At 30.1% G+C, this 17,614-nt stretch overlaps 1 protein-coding gene across 3 annotated transcripts in view; it reads left to right on the top strand.

The window, feature by feature from the left end:
* PCB (Pyruvate carboxylase) overlaps window positions 1–17,614 on the top strand; it is a 119,273-nt gene that overhangs the window by 67,324 nt on the left and 34,335 nt on the right. For all 3 annotated transcript variants that reach the window (XM_076503535.1, XM_076503536.1, XM_076503537.1), the window contains 5 exons: window positions 2,899–3,044; window positions 5,293–5,410; window positions 9,431–9,537; window positions 11,682–11,845; window positions 16,655–16,817. In XM_076503535.1, coding sequence (XP_076359650.1) covers window positions 2,899–3,044; window positions 5,293–5,410; window positions 9,431–9,537; window positions 11,682–11,845; window positions 16,655–16,817 — 698 coding nt within the window. The remainder of the gene's footprint in view (window positions 1–2,898; window positions 3,045–5,292; window positions 5,411–9,430; window positions 9,538–11,681; window positions 11,846–16,654; window positions 16,818–17,614) is intronic.

Here is a 17,614-nt window from a genome sequence, read left to right as displayed (position 1 = left end):
GCACTGTTTTTGGGATATTTTACACACTTTCCACTACATTTCTCTTTTCTTGTAGTAGAGCAAGCACAGGAGTCCTTACCACTTTTATGTTCCCAGTGCTGGAGTTGTGGACCATGGAGGCTTCCTTCTGAGTGGGTTTAGAAATTTATTTTACAATGTAAACTCATGATTTGTCCTCTTCTCGTAGACAGAACAAGCTGAATTCTCCCCTTTAATTTCCCATGGATGTTTTAATCAAAGTGGGAAGTTGATAGACTGAATTATAAATTAATGAACGGGAGTAGGTCCAGCCTCTGGTGGGATTCTCCTCATGATGTCAGGTCCAGGATGGCAACACCCTGTTTCTATAGTCGTATGTAGAAGATGGCTCTCTTCCCATTAATTCCAGTTACATAATGTTCTTTCTAGGGATGGGTTTGGGAGACTTTGTCACTTTGTCTGCCTCGTAATACTGCCACCAAAACGTTCATGCTCTGCTCTTATGATTGCATGTACTATGACATGCTCTTCTTATGTTTCTAGATACAGGATGACTGTCCTTCATTTATGATTGAGTGAATTATGATATTACCCATAATACTGTTTAAGAGATATACCCTGTTCTTATAGTTGAGTTAAAGCAATGCCAGGTTCAGTTTGTTGTACTTCTTGCTCCTATGGTGGTTTTGGGAATTGTTCCAGTTATGAGTGAAAACTCACTTTCTCTTCATAATTATAGTTGTTTGACTTGTGCTATTCTATTTGCTTACAGTTTGGGTTGTTGTTAGGTTGTATGTGTACTTTTTTGAGCCTGACAGTTCTCAAAAGTGAGGATTAAGTGAGAATAGCAGAGAGAGCTAGTTGCACCAGTGCAGGAGGTGCAATACTACTACATGGGTAGAAGGTAATTACATGATATGTGCATGTTCAGAAATGGTGCAGAATTGATGGCATGTACGTATGTATATATACTGTTGTGTTAATTACAAACTTTTTTAACAATGCTAAGAGGATAAATGAACATCAAGATAGTTTTGTGTGAGGAGAGAAGTTTCCTTTGGAAATACATTTTAGAAATTTTGGAGATGCAGTATGTATTTCTGCACTTGTATCACTCTACAGATGGGGTCATGTATTTTACCCAACCATGCTGAGAAAGAGTTAAGAATTAGGTGTGTTTGAATATCATAACACCATTGGGTCTCTTTGGGCAAAGTACCATTAAACCCACTCTCTAATTCTCATTCACTTGGATACTTTCTTCATTTGAAATTACATAGTATTACTATCCCACCTGACCAAAAGACTTATTAACATTTTCACATTAGTAGGAGTTACAATGTAAGAATTTATTCACCCTTGATTCTGCTAGACATGTTCCTCTTTAATTTACATTTAACCAAAGAATTGTTTCAATTTGTTTTCATTTAAAGGTTTAACACCTTAGAAATAGTTGCAGCTTTTTATTTTGAGTAAAATTTTGTTTTATCTAAAAGCATGTTTGATGTGATAACTTCTAAATTTTCCTGTTGTATAGTAATTTGAACTAAAGTTTTATTTCCTATAAAATAACTTTTGTCTTATGTATGTAGATACATATTTGTGTGTGTGTGTGAATTATGATACAAGTGTTATCATAGCATGTCTTATCAAAAATAGTTATACATTGCACCTTTGCCAAGTTTTTGTACCCATTATGTATGTAAATTCCTAGTATTCTGAATTTAATTTATATTAAAATTTCATTGTCTTATTTCTGACTACATATGGTGTTGGTGATCTGGATCTCAGACTGCAGTAGTGACTGAAATAGTTTCATTGTATCTTGGTTTAACTGGCCACTAATATTGTGTTATAACTTTAATCTAAACTAACACAATTCCAAAGGTTTTGTTTTGGTTTTAATGTGTTTGAAACAAGACTATACACTTACATAAGTCTTATTGATTCAGCCTCCTAGAGTAGAAAATCTACTTTTTTTAAATAAAGCACTCAGATTATTAGCTTTCATTTCTTACGCTCTATTTTTACATCTTGGCTGTTTTCATAGTATTGTGAATATACAGTGTTCCTTGAGATTATTAAAACATCCAGATCTCCATTTTATATATATATATATATATATATATATAATAATAATATTATTATTATTTTAAAGGAATGGCTACATAATAATGTAGCCTGTGCTGTTTTATTTATGGAGAAAAATTACTCAATCTTTTAATTTTGAAGTTATAAAATGTTATTTCCAATTTGTTTATACATATATTTAGGTCTTTTAAACATATTAAGCATACAGATTGAGAATTATTAATAAGCTTGTATATCCAAATTTCTTGTAGGTAAGTGTATTAAACACTGCTGAGTAGATACATTTAAATTATTTTGTAGTACTAATTAGTGTTCTGTTATGTCACTAAGACCTGCTATTGGAAATTACTACTTTCTTGCATTATTTAACATTAAAATATATTGACATTATAAATGTGTTTTTGTACGGTATCTAATATTAGATAAAATATTCTTCTGTTTTCAACTGAGCATGGGTACATACATACATACATGTTTCCTTAATTATTGATTATTGTGGCATTTTGATAAAATACTATCAAATGTTATCCAGTAACCAGTTAAATAACAATGGTAGTTTGACAACAGTAAAACATAACTGATTGATTTTTCATTTATTTTTTAATACTGCCTGAGAAAATAAACATAGTGGCTAATTAAAATAAGTCACTTATGATAAGAAACACTGTCTTTTTAATGTTTTTATACAAAAGAAATTGGTTATTTACATTCTTGCTTCTTTAATGATATGGCTGTGGTTATTATATGCAGTGATTTATGGCATTTGACAAACAAGCTATTAATACTCAGTATGTGTTGCTCTCCAATAAATTTGTTTCTTTTAAACAGGAGTTCAAGTTGTTCCAGGAACGTCAGATCCAATTACAGATTTTAAAGAAGCTTATGAATTCTGCCAACAGCATGGATTTCCAGTAATTCTTAAGGCTGCATATGGTGGCGGAGGACGTGGGATGAGAGCAGTCCACAGGTTGGAAGTGAGTATTTCTTTTATTACTTCTAAAACAAAACTGAGTTGTGGATAATTGTGCTGTATATACAGTATTTTCACTGTCTTTCAAAAATAATTTGATACATTATAAGTGATTTTAGTTTATTTAAGTCTACCTGTAATCTAAGTACAATTAAAAAAAAAAAAAAAAAAAGCTAAAACAAAAATAGGGAAGTGCACTATTTATGAAGATTTTATATTATGTATAAATATAGTCCATCAAAAATGATGGAAAGTGCTTAACTTTGGTACTGATAATAAATATGCCTCAAGCTATATCTTTATCTTTAAAGTAATGAATGGAAATGGTAGAATCTCACTGTTTTTTAAGAATACTAAAGCAGCATGAAAAAACAGTAATTAAAATAATTGACAGCTACTAAAATCCACTTGCATCAACAAGACAAAGTAACATCTGTTAAAGGAATCATGCTATACACTTAAGTTCACTGAATATAAACAAACAAATGTCTTAAATTGATAGATATACTAGGAGGAGAACTTGTGCTTTGCGTATGAAAGATCTTGGGGTGTGTTACTCTGTACTTGAACATGCACAGTTTGTGAAGTGTAAAGGCAGGCAAGGTGCTTAACTGTTCTAATTACTTTAAATACATAGCACTAAGCTACCTCATTTATGAGATTAGGTGTGTAGAGTTCTGAATGATTCTGATGTCCATGCAGGGTGTTTATCTGCAGATGTTTGACTTTTTATCTGAGTTAAACCTATTCCATAATGCACGATACCTTTTTAAACACCAATAGTATGGAAAAGATGCTTTGGGCCTATTGGTCTGATTTTAAAAGCAACAAACTGATATACTTTATCTAGAAAGAAACATCAGATCCTGGGTATTGGGGAACAGTATTAAAACTTAGTGATATTGTTTTCAGTTCCACACTCAGTAGGGTGGTGACATCAATACTCCTAAGTATCTATAAATACAATCCATACATTAAGTAGTACTGCTGTTTGGCAATAGGATGCAGCTAAAATAGATGACGGATCTATTCTACAAATACTTTCTCTTTTTCAATGCATAGTACTATCAATATATCTACCTCTTCCATAGGTATATGATGACCATTATCCATAATTCCCTATTCCTAATTTCATTTTTCTATTGTTAATGAAGTTTGAAAAGCTTCCTCCCATGTTACACTTTTACTTGTATTAATTTTATGGAACTATTAAAAAGATTTCTAATCCCAAATTAAAAAGGCATTTTGTATTTGTATGTTTGGCTTTTTAACAATTTAATTATTTTAAGTGTAGAGCAAGATTGTATCTGGTTTGTTTTGCAACTTTTGATAAGCAGCTTCTTTAATACTTGATTTTATTTCCTTAAAATAACATGCACTGACTTTCTCTTTTTTTTAAAAAAAAAAAAAGTGATCTCCGTCTTTGATCTTTTTCTAGTGATTTTAACAGAATTTTAAATAATTCATCATTGTATTGTGGAAAAAAGGACTGCAATAATATTTTGCCTCAAAGAAACATAAGTGAGAAAATCTTTCCTTGTACTACTAAGTAATTATTAAATGTAGAATCAAGATTTTGTTTTATTAAACTTAAATATATATTCATTGAAAAATGGCTGAAAACATATAATAGTAACCATTTTCATTCTTCTGTCTGTGAAGTATTAACTGAAACTTAGGTGTGTTTTTTTTTGTTTGTTTTAATTTTAGATATTGTGATGTTATGTTTCTGTCTGGTTTTTGTTACATTCACAGTCAAAACACCCATATTTTTAGATCAGACAATTAATCAGTATATACTTGTGATTTTCTACATTTTCTTCTGTGATAGAGAGTAGAAAGAAATATCACAATAGCATTCAGGTTCTTTTTAAAACTTAACTGATTTAGTAAAACATGTAGCTTTATAATGCACAGAAAATGTAATATTGTTTCTGTCTTATTCTCATTACATCCTTCTGTCATTTTCTGTACTTCTAGTCACCATTTTGAAAATTTTGGTAGAAATGTGTATTTAAAAAAACAAAAAAACCTTAAGTGTATTATTTGACTATACATATGGTATGAGTAATGGATAATGATTATAACAAGTGTGTATGTAATTTAATAATAAGTGTACATTAGTGTATGACAATAATATACTTGATGTTTGAAACATTAAAAGTATGTGGTCATTCATATTTTATTTTTAAACCAGATTCCTAATCTCAAGAGACAAAAATATATCTAAAACCAGTATTTTATTTTATTAGGATGTGGATGAAAATTTTAAAAGAGCTGTATCAGAAGCAGAAGCATCATTTGGCAATGGAGCCATGTTTATTGAGAAATTAATCCAGCATCCTCGCCATGTAGAAGTTCAGATCTTAGGTAAAATACTTAAGAATTACAGTACTATGTGCTGATGGAATAATTGAATTAAACTGTAACTAATAGTACTAAATATACGAGTTTTAGTTAAAAAGGTTATACATCACTATTTTTAAGTGAGATTTGACTAACACCATGTGTTTTCCACCACTAAAGCATGTACAGTGGCTATGGTGGATCAAACATTATTTGTCTTTTCTTGTGATGAATTCAAAATTTGTTATGATAAAACTGGATTTAGGTATTTGAACTTTCATATTTACAGAAATATTTAAGTTTTGTTATAACCTACCAAACAATTTAATTTTGAACAATCTCTGTAAACTAAATTTGTTGATTAGTTAGGGTCACAATTTAAATTTCTTAAAATCAACTTGTACCTGTTTCTTTATGTGTGTCATGTATACCTCCAACCCAGTAGAAGTATTCTGTAAGTTCTTGCAATATCAACTTTGTTTCTAAGATGCTGGTTTTAACGAAATATTTTTGTAACGCTGTCAGTTGTGAAGTGTACGTATCTGTAATGGATTTCATAGATGTTTTGTTTGAAGCTACAGCTACTAATATCTGAATTTATTTCCTTATGAGGTAAGTAATTAAGTACACTTTTATTACAGTAGGTTGAGGAATGAACATCTTTATTTTGTATGTAACATCTTACTTCAGTAAATAAAATGCCATATTCTAGAATAGTTTATTTAGTACCGTGTACTTCACTTATAAACTTAGTTTATGTAAAGTGACATTTGGTTATTTGTTCAAGATCTCTTCAAACTTAATTGCTCTGTGGTAATTGAATATTTTATGATTTTAGTATTTAAAACTTTTTTCCAACTATTACTGATTTTATAGATAAAGTATAAAAAAATTAATAGATTATTAAATATTTTTGTACAAGTTCATGTTTCCTCCCTTTATGGAATAATGGAATTTGATTTCAACTTAACATTAAAATGTTGCTTTTGAAAAAGGAGAAACTGAATATAAATAGTAATGGTGTAATAAATTGGAAATACTAAATAAATTGTTTTTGAGTGAATTGTTTTACATATGAAACTGTGACAGCTTCTGTATTTTTTCAAAAAAAAGTGTTGAATAAGAATACACTTTAACCACCAGAAGTATTCCTACTAAAAACATATTTATTAAAGTCATTAGAATAACATATAAGTAATATAGATACTGAATATCAAATTAACACTATATTTAGTATTTGCACCAATAAACTGTGTGTGTGTATAATGCTATGCTGTACATAAATTGTTCATAGATGATTAAAATCAGCAGTGTAAAACTATAATGAACTTAATAGAAACCAGAAACTATGTAACAAAAATTGTACCTCAAGATTATGCCATTGTCATTATTTCTTGTGATTGCCCTTTAATTCATAAAGAATAATAATACCTATGGTTATAGCACCCAAATGCAGTAGGGATATTCCATCTATCAGACAAAACCCAAATGGCAATGTAAAATTAGCTAGCAACTAAGGAGATTTAATTATGTGTTAGGAGTTGAGTGCTTTAACCCACAACATCTCAACTTCAACTGCTTTTTGTTGTCTGCAGCCATGTGTGAAAACACATTTACCATTAATATTTATAAATAATTTTGATATAGAATTAAACCAATCCAATGACATTTCTATGAAGTAAAACTTGCAATTTTACCTTTTTAATTGATAAGTGACAAGCATAAACAAGGTGGGCTGAGAGAAGTCCATCAACCTGAAGTTGGTCTTTCCACCCCAGTATACTGAACTACTCTAAAAGTTAACTACTTAAACCAAGTAACTAATGCCCTCTAAATTTTCCATAATGTATTCTCCATTAACAAAGGTTTAATCCTTAAAATAATTTTGTATTTATTATAAAAGAAAGTAAAATGATTTTTTTACTAAACCAGATCTTATAACCATCAGCTTTTCCATTTATATCTGAATAAATTAATATTAGGCATGAAGAAATTACTATAACTACAAATTCTTAAGAATCTCTGTAATTGGGATGTAATAATTCTTTTTAACAATATTGGTAGAACAACAATGGGGAAAATCAAAAATAGTAAATTGGACACTAACTTCTGATAAATTAAACATGTATCTAAATAATGATGAGCATGAATTATTACTGCTCTCATGTTTTTCAGTATGAGGTCTCTTGGGATGTATTATTCTTGAATAAAATTCAGATTATTACATGAAATTCTATTGTTTATGTAACAAAGTATACAAAATGTAAATTGGGGTTTGATGGCGATTTCAAAAAGGAATATTCATAAAATAATTTATAAGCTGGTCACGTTTGAAGAGAAATTAGCACCCATTGGAATACCTACCATTTGTTTACGTATTTCTTCAGTTGTAAGTACAAAAGCAAAGTATATTTTTACATTAATATATTTGGTGAACTTAATTTTAAAATAACAATTTCTGCATCTCTAAATTTATCAAATAGGTTATTAAAGACTAATTAAATCTTTCAGATATGCTGGTATATAATGTGAAATCATAATTAATAAACGAGTTGGTTGTGTGTATAGAGTTTATATCATTTAAGCAATTTAAACCAGAATATCTTTCATTATGATCCTCACATAATGGTTCAAAACATTGGAAGACTTTTCAAACAACATATTTAAAATATTAAGTACTCAACTCAGGATTTCCTGTTTGGTGTAATGTGTTTTGGTTATTTTGGAGTTACTTCCAATACATGTACGTTATGGTAAAATGGAAATATTTTAAGTCATTTTTGACAAACTTTGTGCACACTGAACTTTTACTCTTCACCATTAAGAAACAGAATTACTTTGACACTTTTTTTTTTTTAATACTTATTCATTTAATTTCTGGATAAAAATTTGAGATACTTAGTAATTTGAAAATTTCAAGAAACTTCACGTAGCTTTAGAATGAAAATTAGTCAAAGTTATTGAATGAAATTTTACAGATGTATTCCATAGTGCATAATATTCACTATCTAGCAAGACATTTACAATATATAGTTCTAGAGGAGAGTAATCAGCATGCATACCTTGTGAATAATGAATATGCTGTGCAAATTGAGAAGGCTATAGTAGTTGTATTTATTTTGATTAAAAAACTGTTTTGTTTGATTTTTGTAAAGTTTGCAATGCATATTTAAACTTCTTATAATAGATTATTTAGCAGTTTCATAATTGAGTTACCAGATGGGCTATTAGTTTAGAATGATAAAGAATTTTACTTGTCTATAAAGAAAGAAAATTAAGTGTTTTTTTTTGTATGCATCTAATTCAGCATTTTAACTATAGCATATTTTGGGTTTCATTCGTGATGGGTTTCACTTTTAGCATTTTTATTTATATTTAAAAATGTAAATAATTTTCAGAGCCGTAATTTAATAAGTATATAGTTTGACGATTTTTTTCTAAATCTAAACAGTATTATTAATATTTAAAAAATATTAAGTTTATTGGCATGTTATTGATTACTGGTACAAGATGACAGTAGCACAATAATGTCATATATACAAAAATGTTACTAACTACTGGCATAGGATAATGGAAGTATGGTCATGTGGTGTGTATCAGGATGTTCCTGATTGATACTACAGAATGATAGTAGTGTGATGCGTAATGGGATGCTATTGACATTATTATCTTTACTCCATTCAGAGTTTATAAAATGGTAAAGAATTATGTAAAGGATAAAATACCTGATACATAGGATTTTCAGCCATGTTTTCTAATATAGTTTAACTTTTTGTTTGCAGCATGTTAAATCTGCCCATTATGGCAGACCATTCAAAATGTTGCAAGTAAAATGCTTGCATAATGTCAGTCACAGTTGCCAACATTATCATCATATAATGTTAATTGTAGTTAAATGGTTAAACATTTTGATAGTTTTAAACAAGGATTAATGTTGCCAAGTTAATCTCTTGAAATATGGTTTAAAAACAAGTCATTTATACTATTGATGTACGTCAATTATTCTACTTGGTAATATACTGAAATAAGTTGCATAATTTGCAGGAGACCATGCAGGTAATGTTATACATCTGTATGAGAGAGATTGTACTGTTCAGAGAAGACATCAAAAGGTTGTAGAAATTGCTCCAGCACCAAATCTAGACCCAAAGGTAGGCGTTTTTATAGTCACTTATATTTTGAGCATTTCATATAAATAATTCCATTATGTATTGTTGAAAAGGCATTATTTCCAGCATTAAATGACTTGATTATATTCACAATAAGAAAATGTTGAATTTTTTTTTTTATATTATGCATATAGGCATGTGATTTTTTTTTTTTTCTTTCATTCTGATTTCATATGTAATACTTTCCTTTACTGGTATTAACTTTGAAATTTTCTCAAGCCTCACTCTGTATATATTTTGATTGTTAATTAAACCATCATCAATGCACCTTGGGTCTATATGGACCCCAGTGATTTTCTGTTTTATATCTTTGTACATAATTAATATAAACTTGTATCTATTCAGGTAATTGTAAGTACCATCGGTAATAACTGCTTCTAATGCTCTGTTTTATAGAAATATTTTTGATAATTGGTGTAAAGAGCCTGCTTTTTGGATTTTCAATTCATAAGTTACTATAAAGGTACATTTGTGTTGGGGTCTGGTTGGACCCAAGGTGACCCACAATGAACACTTTCAGTTTTCTTTGAATTAAAATTTCTAGTATTGTGGTTATCCCCTCTTATATTGATGAATAATGACTTGAATATAAGAATATAATAAAATGTTGGTTTGTTTTTGGAGTTTTTTTTCATGCACTGCTTTTGTATAAGGAATATTTTAATACTACTTGTTTGTATATTGAAGAAGATAATTTGGTAATTGTTGTGATTTGTAAATATAATTCTCCTAGAACATGTGCATGTGTATGTTGTTCATATTGCGTACTAACCTTATAAGCATTGTAATGCAATTTGTTTTTGGAATTTCAATCCAGAGCTTAATATAATGGTAATTTTGTGATAGGTCTAGTTGTATCCTAGGTGTCCCATAATGTAGCTTTCCAAAGGTATGCCAGTGAAACTTAAGTGTAATTCATTATAGGAGGATGTGCAGAAATTACATATCTAATGGCAGAATATCAAAATACTATACGAGGTCTGTTAAAAAAAAAAAATACGCGGACTGTTTGAATTGCGTGGCTCCAGTTGGTTCCAGGGGAATTCGCTTGGTGTCGCTAGGTTTGAACAGATCAGCTGATTACGACGCCATTTCCCGATTGCAGATATCTTCATTTGTGTATTAGCTATGCGGTTTTAAGTGAAGTGCGATTTTTTCGTTTGGTGGATTTCAGAATGAATGACCTGAAGGAGCAACGACTTGCTGTGAAATTTTGTGTTAAACTTGGAAAATCTGCGACTGAAACTTTTGCTATGCTTAACACGGCTACGGTGATGTTGCTATGAAGCGTACGGCATGTTTCAAGTGGCATGAACGTTTTAAGGATGGTTGACAGTCCATTGAAGATGATGAGCATCCTGGACGTCCTTCCACGTCAACTGACGACCCACACGTCGACAAAATCAACACCCTGGTGCGGGCAAATCAACGTGTGACTGTCAGGGAGCTTGCTGAAGAGTGTGGGATATCAGTTGGATCTTGTTACGAGATTTTGATCGAAAAATGGAAGATGCACCGCATTGCTGCGAAATTCAGCCCTCAGAACTCGTGAGTTTTTGGCCAAACACTCGATCACTGTTCTTCCCCACCCCCTACTCACCTGACCTTGCTCCTTGCGATTTTTTCTTGTTCCCCAAACTCAAAAGACCCTTGAAAGGAAGAAGGTTTGAGACGATTCCCGAGATTAAGGCAAATGCGATGAAGGAGCTGGAGGACATTACAAAAGAAGCATACCAGGACTGTTTCAACAAGTGGAAACACCGTTGGGATAAGTGTGTGCGTTGGGGAGGAGAGTACTTTGAAGGGGTCCCAGACCTGTAACTTCTAAATAAAGTACATTTTGTTTTATGACGTCAGTCCACATATTTTGAACAGCCCTCGTATATGCAAAACAGAACCAAGAGGAACATTTACAAATGCATTTTCAGAGATTTTCTCTCATATCCACGAGTGGAAAAAAACTGCTCGGATAAGTTAACTTATTGGTCATCAACATCTTTAGCTTAAGAAATTTTATTTTTTATGTGATTCAAATTCCACATTAAAAAAAAAGAAAAAAACCATTAACATTCACATGAATAGAATAATTAATAAAAGGTTTGAATTTACATTCTATTTTGATTTAGATCCGAGACAGAATGACTGAAGATGCTGTAAAACTAGCAAAGAATGTAGGATATCAAAATGCTGGAACAGTTGAATTTCTTGTAGATGAAAAGGACAACCATTACTTTATTGAAGTAAATGCAAGGTTACAAGTAGAACATACAATAACTGAAGAAATAACAGGGTAAGCGTTTCATAATGTTTTATGTTAGTGAAATATATAGAACTTAACGAGAAGAAAACAAATATGCCAGGCTTCAATGATGCCGACAGCATGTAGAATTTGTCAATATACCAAATAACATTTTATTGACACTTTTTAAGTGGTTGCAGTTTGAAATTTTGTTACAGTAAGTAGGTATAGTTTAGTGTGTTCTACTAAGTATAGCAAATGTCATTGGGGTTAATTGTCGTAGTATTTTCACTGGAACTATTTTTTTGTCTAACGTTGTTCCTGTCACTCACTGAGTCAACAGTAAGTATGAAGGCTTGTACTGCTAAAAACTGGGTTTTAAATCTACTGGTGAGTATAACACAGACAGCCCATTGTGTAGCTTTACACTTAACAACAAATAAACAAATAAGCCTTTTGTATTCTCAAGATGGCAGGTATGGGTATTAGCATGTGAATTAAAATAAAGTACAGAACAATGTTTCCAGTGTCTCAGCAGTAAGGTTTTGGATTCAAAATGCTAAACTTCATAGTATGATTCCCTATGGTGGGTAGAGTAATGGACAACCAAACATGAGGCTTTCTGCTAAAAGATATTTTGTGGCCCAACACCAATATGTCAATAGTAATAATAACTTTTTTTGTAATATTTCATTAACCCTATACACATGGGCTCCTTCAGTTTAACCTTACTCATCTCTGGAGAATTAATTATTATAATTTTGAATTTATTTTGTATCGTTACAGATTGTCCAACTTTCAGCAAACAATAAATGTTGTACAGAAAACATTGAATTGTTTTAATAAAATATTTCTGTTAAAGATGCATTTGATAACTTGCTGAATCTGTCTCCATATAAAGTGCATCTTATGATTAGGAATAAAAATAACTTTTCATTTTAAAGTTTTCATATTTTTAGTCTCTGGAATTTCAGAAATAAATATCAAAGGTATTTTTTGGAACTTTGTAAATTTTGTCTTCAGATTTCTTTACAGCAACAGCATATACTTAATACCAGATAAAGTATAATGACAAAAAAAACATTGAAAAACATGAAATAAACTGAGTAACACTGTTATTTCATTTTCTTTATTTTATTAAACATGTTTACTGTTTGTTTTTGGTTTTTATATTTTGTCATACAGAGAGATGTCTCTGGACAATAAATCATAACTGTAGCCATTGCTTTGTTTCAGGCAAAGTTTAACAAACAAAGCTCTTAGTTATATCTCAGTAAAGCAATAATCTTGGAGAGACATTTGTTATGGCGTAGCAGATCTATATTATAATTAACTTTTGCAAAGTTATTAAAACTGGGGAGTAGAAGGAAAAAAACCTAATGGGCACATTGGAGTGTAAATGTGTCATATGATACAGAATGGTTAAAAGACATTAAACATTTTGTTTTGGAATTAAGAAATTAAAACATAAAAGATTAAACTATAAATTAAAAACTACATCTTGGTGTTAAGTTTATTAACACACATTCATAATGAAGTTGTAATAAAAGGAAAAGTTGCAAAATGCACATTTTGTAACTGATTAGAATAATAATGCATGTTCAGTAAATACATTTATAAAGACATAGCAAAACTGGCCTCTAAACTATGCATCTTAACTTATTGTAGCAGTATTTGGTCAAATATGATGAAATTTAGTTTATATATTGCTTCTGTGTGTGTTTTAATGTATGTAATGTATATATATTATTGATTTGTCTTAAATTGAGGCAAACCCAAATTTACTTTTGTAAGTTTTAAATATGCACTTTAGAAAACAAAAAAATTATTGCTTACTGAAATAGGGCAGTACAAGTTACTAAAAATTATTTATTTTGGCTAAGATATTAATATGATAAAGAAATTTAACTTCTATTAAGACCAATGATTTTAGTAAGTATATTTCAAGATTTCTTAATAAAGTTTGACTTTCTCACAATAAAATTGAAAAACACCTGTTAGCATTGCATGGTTTATTTTCTGCTCTTTCTATTGGTTATAAATATGTATATAAAAGAGAGAGAAGCATGAGTTATTAAATGGCTTCAAAAAATGAAGGGATGGGATTGGCTTCTATGATAGGTTTATTAGATATGTGCATCTCTACAAATCATGATGGGAGGCTTTTATTTTATATTATAACTTATCAGTGTGTGAAGGGTGGAAGGCATTTTGTTTTCATTGTCAAGAGGCAGATATGTTGAACAACAGTTGCTACAGCTCACTGCTATAAATCACATTACTTTGAAAATTAAACTATGAGACTTCAGACAGAAATTATTCTCTGGATTTAGATATTTTTTTACTCAGGTTTCTTTCTGTAGAAAGTCATTTAAAAAAAAAAGGAATTTTTTTCATTTTAATAGAATCTTATCTGACAATTGGTAGATAAAAATGCTGTTGAGGAGGAAAAATTTCCTAAATTCTACTCTGGAACACCAGTGAACTAGTGAACTTTTGTTGTTTTTTTTTTGTCTGAAATTCCACATACACTGCTGGCCAAAATCATAAGGCCAATGAACATAAAGAAAAAATATGCAACTTTCTTGTTTCAGAGAGGTCAAAGAATGCATGTCATGATGTTTTTGAAAATAATTTCAAAATTTAAATGATCATCAATGTATGTCAACAAAACTGGCATCAAAATTTAGTTTGTAATTCAATATTTAACATATATGTTTTAGTCTATTAATTCAAAACAGTTAAAAAAAAACACTAAATATCCTTTCTATGTGTGCCATATGACATGTCCTGTTGTCTTATTGGTCAGTTTATATTTTACTATATCTACCAAAAAAGGTTTGTATGGTTAATAAATCAGAAAGTCAAATTTCAGAAAAAATATAGAATAAAAAACTTGCTTTCTTGATTTGCTGAGATACCAATATATGTAGCAAACTACCAGTGTCTCTTCCCTATACTCAATTTTTTGGAAACATTTTTGTAAATGCAAAAACTAGGGTCTAACTGAAAGTGGTGAAGTCTGTTGACAAAGTTGTTTTGAAAAGAAATGTTTTTTAACACACATGTATTTAGTTAGAAAGCAACGTAAGTTACGGTGGCTTTACGTGTACTGGTATAGTAATCTCATAATTCTTCAGTTTTTTTTTTTTTAATCTTCACAAAATTAATTTTTCTCACCTCCCATTTGAGGGAATAAACAAAGCTTATGTTGGGGCAGGGAAAGTATTATTTATCAGTGGAAAATAATTTCATTACATTGTAAGTACTAGGAATCATTGTTTTTCTATATATGTGTTTATTATATATTGTGTTTTTTTAACAATGAAAACTAAAAATGTTTTTTGAGTAATTATTGCATAATGATATGGGTGTATGTGATAAAGGGGCATGTCTGTGGCTCTGGGTGACTGCTATAGCTCAAAGAGGAAAGAACCAAAAAATGGGAAATTTTACACCCATAATAAATGGATCTTGATGGTTTGTATTTGGGTATTATTACATGTCTGCATTGCACATATGCATGTTTTTAATGAGGCAAGCTTGCAAAAAACTGCACAAAAAAGTGGTTCTTTATATTACAAATAGAAATCAAATACAGATAGGAAAGCATGTAGGTATTACTTATCCACTCACATGTGCATCTTTTTAATGAGGCAAGCCAGCAAAACATACATAGAAAAGAAGTTATCTAATGACTTTTAATGTTTAGGAAAGCCAGTGAATTTTTATAACAATGGTTCCAACAATGGCTTTTATGTCACACTTTTATTGCTTTAGACAGTTCTTGTTATATCCATTGTATTGTAAGGAAGCTGATCAGTTCCCTCCCACTTTGTTCTCAGAGCTCAGATTACTATAACCTCTGGAAATTGCCTGCTTATTCTAAAGAACATGCTTGTTATATTATGCCATATTCTTTCAGAAGAATTACTTTGGAACTTCATAGTCAATACTTAAAAGTATAATCAATTTTACTTTTTTTTTTCACTTTTTTCTTTTTTTTTTAATATTGTGGTTAAGAGTTTGGTGAAATTGTACTAAATGTGTATAGAGTTAGGGTAGAGAATGAAAGTGGATAATTTTCAGATGAAAAGTATTTTTAATCTTAAATTGAAAATCACCTTCCATTTGTAGCAGTCAACACTTGGTGCTGAACAACAATCATCAAAACCCTTTTTAAAAGGGCTATCTGTGCTCTTCCCATCACAGGTATTTAAACCCATTTTCTAGCAGTACAAATCTGCAGACATGCCACTGTTTCCACTGGTGGAGGAAAACAACACTTAAGTTAAAAGTACATCATCAAATTGTTTTAAACAAAAGGCTTGTAATGTTTACTGAAAATTTAAAAATTAAAGGAAGAGATGTAAAATATGCTAAAAGTTATAGCATTGAAACTGCAGTCACTTTATGGTCAGTTAATCCATCAAGGCAGTAGTGACAGGTTTAATATGCCTAAACCAGTACTTGTACATTAACACAATATGCTATACAATGTTTTTATGTTTAAAAAAAAAAGTCCCAAACTTGAAGGGCATTTCCTTTTTTCATAATGTTATTTTTTCTTTAGACTTCTTCATACTGTATTTATTTAAACAATTTAAGAGCATTTAGACAACTACAAAACTATGATATATAAAATAAAACCCAACTGGATATTACTTATTTTGAATCTTCTCTTTAAAAAAAAAAAAGTTAGTCATACAGTGAAATATGTTAGGTAACTTCATCATAATGTTTTTGACAACCATTATAAATTTAGTTAAAACTACCTGAAAAGTTGTAAGTTTTTTTTTTTTTTTTCCAGAAGGAATTTGTATAATTAGTACACAAATGTAACATTTTGACTTTGTACAGTATTGACTTGGTGCAGTCACAGATTAAATTAGCTGAAGGATATACCTTACCAGAACTTGGCATGATTCAAGATAACATAGAGATGAGAGGCTGTGCCATTCAGTGTCGAGTCACCACAGAAGATCCATCAAAGAATTTTCAACCAGATACTGGAAGGTTAGAGGTAAACTTTTTAATATTTCTTTTGTTTGTTATCATGCACAAAATTGGGGATTTTAGTGTTACACTTACAAGATGTAAGCTTTTAATGGATAGTGACATTTCCACTGTACCATAAATGTGCTAAAAAAAATAAAGCATCTGTTCTTTAAAGCAAAATATTAATTGAAATAATATCTGAATAATTAGGGCTTTGTTTTAAGGAACTTTCCAGGTTATTCTATGGGAAAACTTGATCTACATATTAGAGGTTGTCCAGAAAAAAAATTTACATGGACCCTCATAAAAGATCCAATTACAATAATATTGATCTACAATGACCTTAAAAAAAGACCCAATTGTAAGAGTTTTAGTTGCAAGTTTTGTATCTTTACTCAACTAATTTTGTATGCCTTATTTCTTGGGAAGTTGCATTACTTTGGAAAAACAAGCCCAAACCATGCTAGTGCTAAGTAGTATATTAAAGAAACAAACAGTCAATAATTTGTGAAATATTTAAACAGAATAGTGATTTTGGCCTACTAGTAAATTACAGTAAAGTACAGCCTGTAGTGAGACTACACTGCATTGGAATTCTCACATATATAGTACTGTGCAAAAGTGTTAGGATGAAATCAAAAAAGTATATTTCAAATAACTTTCAAAGAACAGTAGAAGGTGGTAAGTCACAGGTAAAACATTTTATTAATCTTCATATTTAGTACAACAGAATATTAGTGATAGTACTTAAGTTTTAAAACAGTTAATATTTAGTGTCCCCCTTTTGTTTTAATAACTGCAGACACCATTGTTGCAGCAAAT

The sequence above is a fragment of the Tachypleus tridentatus genome, chromosome 6 (assembly GCF_004210375.1).
Source record: "Tachypleus tridentatus isolate NWPU-2018 chromosome 6, ASM421037v1, whole genome shotgun sequence".
NCBI classification, from domain to species: domain Eukaryota; kingdom Metazoa; phylum Arthropoda; class Merostomata; order Xiphosura; family Limulidae; genus Tachypleus; species Tachypleus tridentatus.
This window is presented reverse-complemented; position numbering and strand designations above follow the sequence as displayed.